This window comes from Zeugodacus cucurbitae, chromosome 3, assembly GCF_028554725.1.
Source record: "Zeugodacus cucurbitae isolate PBARC_wt_2022May chromosome 3, idZeuCucr1.2, whole genome shotgun sequence".
In the NCBI taxonomy this organism is placed as follows: domain Eukaryota; kingdom Metazoa; phylum Arthropoda; class Insecta; order Diptera; family Tephritidae; genus Zeugodacus; species Zeugodacus cucurbitae.
In genome coordinates, this window is record NC_071668.1 from 70,008,942 (window position 1) to 70,020,497 (window position 11,556).

The following is an 11,556-nucleotide window of genomic DNA, read 5'->3' on the forward strand; positions in this document are numbered from 1 at the left end:
ATTAATTCTAAATTTGGAAGCAAGCACAATTTCCTGAAAACTCCATAAAACTCCTCATGACTTAAATGTAGTTCTTTCAAGAAACTAAAAGCTTCGGATCAGGCCTGAGTTTATTATGTATTCTAAAAGCTGTATGAATTTCATTAAAATCTACTGAGCGGCTATCGAGTTTTTTTTTTCTCAGAACCGGAGACGGTTCAGGATCCATCTTAGGTATTTCTTGTCCTACAACTGAAAGGTCTGAAAACTTTATTATGTAAATTTCGGGTAGAAAATAGTTCTATTTGAGATCTGAAGCGATATATGTCTGTAGTGTTGTGTTTGGAAATGCAAAAATAATCAATGAGTCAATCTAGTCAGGGAACAATAAGGAACAATAAAACGCATAATGTGACAGGAAAATCCTGCTTAAATTGTTAAAAAAAATCTTTAGATTTGATGAAACTGGGGTTTTTGACCTTATCTCGAAAGGGAAAAATAATGTGAGGATCTCATCGATCAATATAAAATGGTCTGGTTGTCGAACTGATTTGACTATATTAACTAAAGGACTATATGTAAAATTACGAGGAGCAATTGGAAATTTTAAAATTCCCGTTATTTTTTGAACAATCAACGTATATATAGGAACAAAAAAAAATAGTTCTACGAAGAAAATTTCGAAAACACATTTTTCATTCATAAATTTGAACAATAACCCACACACAAAAATTTATCGTCCCATAATAGAAAATAAATATTTACAGATTTCTAAAAAATATTCTGCTCTACTAAATAACCCTCTCCATATAAATAAAATAATTTGAATTATGAGTGCAACCCACCGCCAGCACAGTCGACACGTACAATAAAAACCTTCACATCGTGGGCATTTTTTTTATTAAATATCTTGCATTTATTTGCAATAACTTAGAAGTGAGTGTGAGGTCTGCGTCACAAACGCACACGCCAATCCACTATACCTTCAAAGAAACTACACTAAATAGACTAAAGAGACCAACAACAATGAAGGTGACATTAAATGCATGCTATTGTGTCAAATTTGAAAGAAAACAAAACGTATTGAAATCCAAAACCGAAAATTATAGGCGCATGCACTACAACAGGGAGTACACGAACACATGTATGGAGGCATATAAAAAACACATAAAATCAGTATCATGTGTAGTACATGCGCATAGCGCCTACAAGCAGCAGGGCAACCTGTTACAAAGTGCGGTCATGGTGCGGCCACAGTGTTGAATTGGCGGTGATTTTTTTTTTATTTTTTGTTTTTGTATTTTTTTTAGTTTTTTTTATTTTTTTCTGCTTTTTTTTTGTATTTTTCTTTAATTTTTTTGAATTTTTTTAGATTTTTTTTCAAGTTTTTTACTTGTGTTTACTGCCAGTTAGTACCACTTTAGTGCTCTTCACTTCGCCTTTGTTGTTATTGTTATTGTTATGGTTGACACTAAAGTCACATAAATTTTGTGTAAATTACAATTGCAAAGAAGAAAGATTCTTGCGACCAAAAAATAATAACGCGGGTGAGGTAACTGATATGCTATACTACACAACAACAACAACAACACCAAATATACCTAGTTATCTATATGTATATAAGTGTCATCTAAGTGAAATGAAATTGAATGGGCAACTTTAGATGACAACGATTTTGGTGGCTGCGCCCTGTTTGAACTTTATTGCAGTCATGTGCTCTGCAGCAGCCGGTGCAACTTGGCCGCTCGAAGGGTATGCCTTCGCTAATTTGCATAATATACAAATTATTACCCACACACACACACACACACACCTGAGAGTGCATATGCTATCTGCATATTGAACTGTTGTGGCAACATTGTCGTTAATGTCAACTTTTATTATCAATGAAATGTGACTCCGCGGCTCGGAAGGGCGCTCACACGGCGTAAGAACGCGTGTGGCGCAAACGCAGCGGCAACTTATGCCAACAATGGTGCGGCAGACAAAAACAAAAGTCAAATAAATTATTTGGATGACAGCGAATTTCATTTAATACTTATAGGAAATCATTTTAAACGCATGTAAAACCCTTTCTTGTTGTTGTTGTTGGTACAACAAACGAAAATATGTACCATTGTGCAACATGTTGCATTCTTTCAGTCTACGGTCGCCGGTTTTTGTGCTTCTCAGGTGTTGTGGCACATTAAAGGCGCCTTATCAACACTAAGTAGCTGGCTTTTGTACACATAAAAGGGTATTCTTGCCGCAATTCCCATAAATATGTATGTATGTATGTATGTATGTTTAAAAAACCATACCACTTGTGTGTGCGTCCTCGCTTTTCTCTTTTATTTTCTATTTGCTTGCCATTTATCTGGGCAATTGGCAATAAAAAACACATAAAACGGCATACAATAACGATCACCTGTTGAGTCGTCGTTGGTGCCATTGCTACATTGAAGCGACCTTTTCTTGCACTAATTTTAGGTTTGTAGATAAGCCTGTAGTTATGTGGTTTAAGGAGTGGCGCATAACTGGGTAACCGGAAATTATCGATCGATTTTTAATAAAAATAAATACTTAACAGTTACCATGTTATTGTGATAAGGCGTGAGTATGAAAGAAGAACCCACTTTTAGGGTCAAATATATGTATGCTTTGCTGCATATTTCAAAAATGAAAGTTTGGCTGTTGGAATAGGTCAGTTCTGAATTGTAACATGAGATTTTGATTTCCTTCCTCAGAACAAGGCATTTGTTATATTTAACACCGAACTAATTCGTCAAAAATAAGAAAAAATTAGCTTTCGGCTTATGAAAAGGTCCAACTGCTCACCTTTCGAAAGGTTAGGTTAGGTTCCATGACTGTTCACCACCCGAGGTAACAATCTTAGACTATTTATGACAGTTCTTTGTGATGCCCAAGAAGTTTACCACCCACTTAGATTTAAGAATTTACAAAGCGCATGAAACCTACCACAAATATGCAGAGGTCCACTAATTCGCGAGAATGTACAAAAAAGTGAAAAAAGTGTCTAAATCTCGCAAACCCAGAGAATAAGGAAACATTGAATTTACTAAGAGCGAAGAGTTCCTTACAGCTCTTGCAATTTACCTTGAATCTGAAGGATCATGCGACTGAACAAGTACTAGTGACTATCCAGCGCTGAGGCTCATCCATCAAGAAGTAAACTACAAAAGGATAATGGTGCTCCTACTTGTTCCCGTTGCACTGTAGGTGAGACTGACGTACCTTCTTTAGCTAGCTCACCAGCCTTACAATTTTCCGCCATTCCGCTGCGTCCATGCACTCAGACTAGTCTGATTGCAAAGTGAGCCGATGTCACGGATAGTGAGGACAGGCATTCAGTCATCAGCCTCGAGCGCATATTCAGCAAACTCAAGACTAGTATCGCTGATCTATTGTCAGAGCGGATCGCCACTACTCTGAAAAAAAGCCGCGCTCGGCAGCAATAAATCCGGAGCAACCTTTCTGGTAACCACTTCCACTTGAAAATGCTATAATAGTCTGGAAGTCTGAAGCCTGAAGTTGATGTGTAGACAATAAACTCCCCCTGAACCTGCCTCTCTTCATCTCTGGATAGACAATGACAAACTTTTGAGCTTACTTTCGCTATAAACAACCTTTCATAAATCCAGTTCCAGACTTGTAGGTCTAGATAACCGCAAGTATCAAATCCGATCGTATTTGGATTTGAAAATTTCGATCTCTTCCGGACTTGTAGATCTAGATAACAGCAAGGATCAAATCCGATCGTATTTCCGAATTGTATTTCGTACACAGTTACATTGAAAGTTCTATAAACTGGTCCTTGATATTATTCATAACTCTTTAAAGTTGTCATCCGCTTGTCTGCTTACCATATTTTCTATCGTTACTTTTTTACTGTCTAATTTCATGGGCATCAGATATTGCACCTAATAAGTCGGATGAGGCCAGAACCTAAAATTATAGGGAAATATTTTTTATAGCATTCACCTTGGTAGACACTTTCTAAATCTTCGAGAGTACTTGTCGTTGTCATCCGTTCTATTCGTTCATGAATAAATACTTTACGTAGGCGCTGTAGGTGTCTTGAATAATGATAATGAAATCACCAGCTGATCAATATTTTGACATATGACTCTCCATCAAATAGATTTGCTAAAAATAGTTGTAGTGTAATTTAAAGAGTAGCTAAGAGTTTCCATATGAATGAATGTATAATCAGTTTAGCAACAACTACTTAGAGCTGTCAGTGCTGTCACTCATACCTGAGCCACAAAGTGATCATAACAACATGCGTGTCGGAACAGACATTCCTTGACAGCGCTTCCATATATCGTACGAGTATATTTATACATATTAATGTGCTTAAGCTTGAAAGGTAGACTTTCTGTAATAACCGCCGCAATTAGCAAAAGTGTTAAGTATGTATATACGAGTACATATTTAAATGACATACAAATTATGTGGGCGAATTGCCAAAGATGGTGAATCATGTGTAAATATGACAGGGCTTGAGCAAAAATTAATGTACCAGCATGCCCGTCACATAGATATACATGTATATATGTATGTAGTATATTTATACTTAACTTGCGCTTGATTGAGTCTTAAGAGCCTACAGCTTCATAACCGACAACGATCCCAACATCTATCATCCTCTGTAAACGTACTAGTTGCAGAGGGTTTAGCTCATATAGCTGCCGGCTAGCTTTCATAATATTATTATTATTGTTTGTATGTATGTATGTATTGGTGTTTAACAGTAAAGCAAATATAAATACACACTAATTACTGGCCGTTTTGCAAAGCAAATAAAGTCATGCATAGATCAAGTTATTATACTACTTGACGGGACACACCCCATGAAATGCGGTAGAGACCCTTCGCTTATTACTACATGGCAGTCTACTAGTAATGCCAGCGAAAAGATATGTCAATGTCAAATTTGTGCCCGTTTTGTGCAGTGAAGGGTTCAAGTTGCATACTCGTATTACATTACTTTATTATTGTTTTTAAAATATGTATTTTTTTATTGTTTTTCACCACCTTTTTACACTGTAGAAAAGTACTCAGTAAATAACACACATTAATACTATATCCCTCATACCATATTTATTTGTTTTTGTGTGTTTCATGCGAGTTGCTAATGGGTTAATGTCAGTTAGCAATGCGTTCGGGAATGCGAATGCGAATGGGAACAAAGCGATTGCGTAGGCGAACTCGTTTCAAAACAAATCAACACACACGAAAAGTCAAGCAGATCCAGAAATTAATATATGTTGACTTTCATACATATAAAGTCACATATATGGGGCATTCCACTTGAAAAAAAAGTTCTTTATTTTCTTTGGCAATTATATATCTTATAGTACATGTAAAACCTAAAATAAAACATATGGTTTTAGGTCTGCGTAACACGGGGTTGCCATATTATAAGGGGCCAAAGTTTTTTGTAAAAAAAAATGTTCGAACTGCCATAACTTTAAAACTAATGAACAGATTTTAAAACACCATGTGACTTTTTTGTACAGAATTTCTCAAACTTTGAAACTGTATATCGTAAAAATTTTTAAAATTAATATTGCATAGAAAAAAATTGGAAACAATTTTTTTTTTGGAATTTTTAACCCTTTATGCCCCTTCGATTATTTTCGAAAATATCTTAAAATGTTCCTTATTTCATCACCTTTTTACCCCCCAAAGGGAATTTTGGGACAGCAATATTTGTATGAGCTACAAATAAAAAAACAACTCAGAACATGATGAAAAATCATTGATTTATGCACTATTATTATCAGAATTTTGCGTAACCCAGGATTAACGATGTGGACATAGCAGACATTTAATCCCTTTTTGTTTTTTTTATTTTTTAATATTTTTTTTAATATTTTTTTTTAAATTTTTTTGTATTTTTCAAATTTTTAATTTTTTTTGTTTGTTTTTTTTTTTGGTTTTTGCTTTTTTTTAAATTATTACGTAGATTAGATTCAAGTACGAGTAGATTATTCAAGTATTAAGGGGTTATATACAGTTAGAATTTTCAAAAAATCGATTTTTTTATTTCATTTTCTTAATGTACATATATTTAAGAATACACACAGAAAATTTCATATCGTTCCGGTGAATATTTTCAAAGTTACAAGCAAATGAAAAATATGCGTTTCAGAGTGCTTGGAAGTACAAGGTCCAAACTTTAAACGCGTTTTTCTCAAAATGGTGTTTTCAAAGTCGGTGACCAACATTACTCGAAAACGGCTAGAGCGATTAGTCTCAAATTTTAACACGACCTTCTTAAAAATATGTTTTAGTAATTAATCGAAGATTTTTTCTCTCCGATAAATATTTTTTTTTTATAAACAATTTGAGGCCGAAATTTCGGTGAAAAATCGATTTTTTTTTTGAGAAACCGCATTTTGTTAAAAAAGATTTATTTTGCTTATTCCTTCGATTAATTACTATATTTAACATTATTTTAACGAAATCTGTTTGGTTTTTGAATTTCGGAGGATCCAGTTCCGAGATATAGTGGTCACCGCAAAACGTCTTTTTTGAGAGGAGCTCCTGGAGATCAGCTGTAGCTCTTTTTCAAATAAATATTTTTACTAGTACTAAGTCTTAAAATACAGTTAAAAGATACCATAATGTGTGTATAAATTTTTGGATCAATAAATTAAAAAGTTTTCTCAGAAAAAATTCTGGAAAATTCACTTTTTTTCGGCCGTCTAACTGTATATAACCCCTTAATAGCTTATAAATCGGCTAATATATGAAATTTCTTAGCCAAATTAAATGAGCACACCATCTCAGATATAATGTATGTTGGTGATGAAAATTAGTTTAATCGGCTCAGGAATTACCTAAGCCTATATACCATATATGATGATTTTCGTTTTTCTATTGGACTTTATACCGAATTTATGGGTCAAATTGTGTGTAACCTTAATAAAAATATAGCAATAAATTGTGAGAGTATAAAATGTTCGGTTGCACCCGAACTTAGCCTTTCCTTACTTGTTTTTCTTTAAAATAACGAAAATTTCCGCTATTTTTTGAACACACCTTGTACATTTGTGTGTGATTACCAATGACTTACATTTGAGAGCGCGAACATTTAACCAAAAAAGGTATAACAGCCAGCACTTAAAGTTAGAGACTCTCACCTTCGTCTGCTGTTGATCTCAATACATACATGCATTCATACATACAGACATATCTACATACAAACGATCAGCTTGAAAGGTGGTTGCGCATGCGCGCGTTGCCTATGCGCATAACTTTGTTCTTATACCGCTGATTTTACCACACTTATAATAATCAAATGGTTCAACACTATACTTTGTTGTACAAATGTAAGCATTTGCATATAAAGGGTGTTGCAAGATGTTGATTGCTCTAAGGCTAATATTAGCTGCTGATGGCTCACACTCGGAACGGTTGATTTTAGTTAGATTCAAATTGAAAATTGAACTTGAACTTTATAGACTCACAACTGAGATAGTTTATATCTATATTTATTTACCTTTAGAATTTCCCATAGCTGCCACCTAAGGAACCGAAATTTTCTCGTCTTCATGTGTATGCTAATTTTTCTGAGCTGCTTTGGGGGTATCGGTTGAAAAGTAGACTTTATAAAATTTCCAAGATAAGATGACCTTGTGTTTGTCGAGATGTGTTCAAACAGTAATTTTCGATTTTTGAAAAAAGAAGTATTTATATCTTCATTAATGTCTTTTTGACATTTGGACCCCTGAAATTTAATTTTTTTTAATTATTTATTGAAGACATCACATATGTATATAAATATTTAAAGTTTACCTGGACAGCAAATTGAATAGCCTTCCTTATCAATTCATTTTAACTCCATCCTCATAATACAGTTGCGAATCAACAGTGAAGTAGAGCGCCTTTTCCATATATCACACCCTTCCAAGTCCTTCAACTTTTTGTTGCTGTTATAGCAGCCGATTTGACAGACCTTGGCTGTATAAAATTCCTAGTCCGTTCCGGTTACGTAATCCGACTGTCGTGGAAACGGCTTCCAATTCCTTCTTAGAAAGCAGTAGGTAGATAACTCAGGGTAATACGCAAAAAAAAATCCGCCAGATTTTGTAGAAAACTTAGCCTGTCCAAATTTGTTGAATTGAATTATGAACCGAGCGTTATTTTGACAGGCCTTGGCTGGATAAAATTCCGGGTCCGTTCCGGTTACGTTAAACCGACTGTCGTGGGAACGGGTTCCAATTCCTTCTTAGAAAGCAGTAGGTAGATACTAACTCTAATGGGTAAATGTCAGGGTTATTCGCAAACAAAAATTCCGTCTGATTTTGTAGAAAACTTAGCCGGTCCAAATTTGATGAATTGAATTATGAGTCGAGCGTTATTTTTTACCACAAATATATATTTGCCGAGCTGATATAAAAAAGAATCCCAACTCAGGTAAAGGCTCGTCCTTCATACATGCATGTATATAATCACCTCCAGAAATACTTTTTCTGATACTAAAACCTATCTAGTACTGTAATGAGACACCCTTTATTTGATTTAATACGAATACACGCACAAGTAAATGTTTAAGTGTATAGTGCTGATCACTACAGTTGATTGCCGCTGTGATAACCGATCATTTGGTAGCTCTTTTAATCTCTCGCGCCTAACATTACACTCTGCCGCTCTCACACTCACACTCACATACGCATGCGCTCCGCACTTTTCATTGCATTTTGGATATCGCGTTTCTTTATCACTGTCACTTACAACAATGTGTACAATTGTAAATATCAGTGATGACTTGTTGTTGTTACCAAGCCTAACAATATTTATACTTGGCAGACAACCCGTTGATTTAGTATCACCGCAGGGTGATTATCCATACAAAAATTCTTTGGTTGCGTAAACATTTTAATAACCTTTTCTTGTAATTGTAATTTGTCTGTTGGGCAAACAAATCATCGTCATCAGTCCGGTGTATACCTTTTTCGGCATACTCCAAACACACACAGGGCAATAGCAGTTGAAGTGCGCGCCCTTTGCTATTTGCTTTGCTTGAGTACGCCACTTAACGCTTAGGACATTTTGATAAATAGATTTTCAAGGTCCATGAATTACATAACTGCGGAATGAATTGTTGTGGTTTTGTCTATAAATAATTGCTTACATTTGTATGTGTGTTTGTTATTGTATTTGTATTTTTGTTCTTTCTTTTGCAGTGGCGTACAGTGTCGTGACACGCTAAATGGTCCGCAATGCGATGCTTGTCCACTGGGCTATGACGGTGACGGACGTTCGTGCACAATACGCTCAGGTGAGTGCTGTAGAAAGTTTACTTAAATAATATAGTTTAAATATTTGTTTATAATTAAGCGAGCGAGTTGATTTGAAGAAGCGAGGAACAAGATATCAATTTCAGTTAAAATTACTTTTTTTATTAAGTTTCATATTTAACAATAATAAAATATATTTTAGGTCTAGTTAAAAGAAATCCATTATTCGATTTAGGTCCCTTTTGATCAATAAGTTTAAGGTAATTTAATAAAGCCACTATCATAGAAACTTGGTCCCTATTGGCAGTCGATTTTTACAAGGCGATTTTACATTTTTAATGAGGCGAATTTTCCACCAGCAAAATCATTTCCTTGGTGTCAGGTCCAGACTAAGGTATATACATTAGAACCTCTCAAACAAGCTCCCGGTGCTTCTGGCAAGTCACAATCGATATTTGTAGTCTGTTGCCAATTATTCCTCTCCTACGTGGTGTGTTCAAAAAATAACGGGAATTTTAAAATTTCCAAGTGTCCAAAAGCCCACTTTTTTAATATATTTATTTCCAAAAAAAAAGACTACCTTAAAGGGCCCTCGTTTCAGAGGCATGCGAGAAATCGGTAAATGAGCCAAAGACTATCGCTGAAACTATTTGGGGGGGGACTAGAGTCCCTATTCGAGGAATTAATAATTTTTTTATTCCGTCCATATTTAGCTCCGGCTTACCGCTATTCCACTGCAATCGTTTTCTCTTAACGATGTCGTAAGTGATTCACTTTTCATCACGAATCACAAATTCTTCACCAATCGATATATTATTAGCGATTTCCAGATGGAAATTCGGTCCTTGAAGTTTTTATGCGTTTACGAGTTTCTTTTTGTATTCCGCCTTATTTGAAATGATTCCAAAAATAATGGATTTATTTTTACTATAGTTCACATTTTCTAAATCTTTTCTAATATCCAAATTTCATTCCAGCTAACATCTTAGTGCCTTCTCATAATGTTCAACACTATCAACGTCAATACACTGCACGCAAATACTCCGTTATAAGCTCATGAGGAGGAGGCCTGCTAATAAACCCGAAGTCAGCACGCAGCAATGCATACGGAAGCTTAGTAGCATGTGCAACTTAATTTTAGTCAATTGTGTTTAATAATTGCAATATTATAACTTGCCTTAAGGTAAAATATTTATATTTTTGTTCAAGTATTATGGAATCCAAAAAGCGAGCATTACAAATACACAAATATAATTTACACATAATTTTCGTTTATCTTTAAAGTTGCAAAATGCCTAACAAATTAATGAAATTGTATAACTGTAATGTAAAAAACAAAATCGAATAAAATAGAGTTTAATATTTAAAATAAAATATTCATTATTTTTACTTCCTAATGGAAGCCTGTTCCTATTAACTCTTAGTCTATAGAAAGAGAAGCTATATTTTTTAACACCACTATTTCGCAGAATAAATTAATTTTTGGAGATTTCTATAAGTTGTCAGATTCTTCGAATTAATCCATTATGAGATTTGTATCACTGCTACGAGAGAGGGTTTCGACGAACTAAAATCAAACTCTACAAGTCGCTCGTCATTCCCGTCCTACTTTATGGTGCAAAAGCACGCACGATGTCAATATCCGCCGTCTAATCGGAGTTTTTCGAGGGACAAGTTTTTCAGAAGATGTAAGGTCCTTTGAAAATTGGCAACAGCGTATACCGTAGACGAGGAACGATCAGCTGTTTGAATTATACGACGACATTGATATACATGTAGTTCAGCAAACAAAAAGACAGCGGCTACGCTGGTTAAGTTATGGTGTCCGATGAAAGCACTCCAACTTTGAAAATGTTCGATGCAGTGGAAGCAAAGAAAGAGGTAGCCCTCCACTCTGTTGGCGAAAAATATGAATGGCGTGCTGTTGGTAACTCGGCTATAAACGTGTAAGTGGGTAGACACCACACCACCGGTAAAGAAAAAGACTACGAAAATTTACTTGTTTCGAAAATGCGCGACCAAATTTCAAAAATCGAATTTCATTGCAGCAAACATTTGGTTGGTTGAAAACGGAGGTTGCAAGAGCTCCTGTCGCAAGCGACTAAACAAAAACCATTATTAAGACCATTGTGTTCCCGAGTGAGACTAAATTTAGCTTTATTTAAAAATTCTGTTGATTTGATGAAATATCTGAGTTGTTTCTTCCCTAACTGTCCAATACATTTTAAATTCGAATATTGTGAGTCATAGAAATTATGCCTTATCAACGGCCTCTGTGTTCTGCCGATTCCAATTTACCAAGTTTCTGAAATTCGGAGCATAGATA

At 35.0% G+C, this 11,556-nt stretch overlaps 1 protein-coding gene across 1 annotated transcript in view; it reads left to right on the forward strand.

The window, feature by feature from the left end:
* The window catches only part of LOC105217915 (uncharacterized), a 32,685-nt gene extending 22,190 nt beyond the window's left edge, over positions 1–10,495 (forward strand). Inside the window, exons 9-10 of the mRNA XM_054226675.1 lie at positions 9,177–9,271; positions 10,208–10,495. Of these exons, the coding sequence (XP_054082650.1) occupies positions 9,177–9,271; positions 10,208–10,290 (178 nt within the window). The 3' untranslated portion in view covers positions 10,291–10,495. The remainder of the gene's footprint in view (positions 1–9,176; positions 9,272–10,207) is intronic.
* Positions 10,496–11,556: the final 1,061 nt, after the last annotated feature.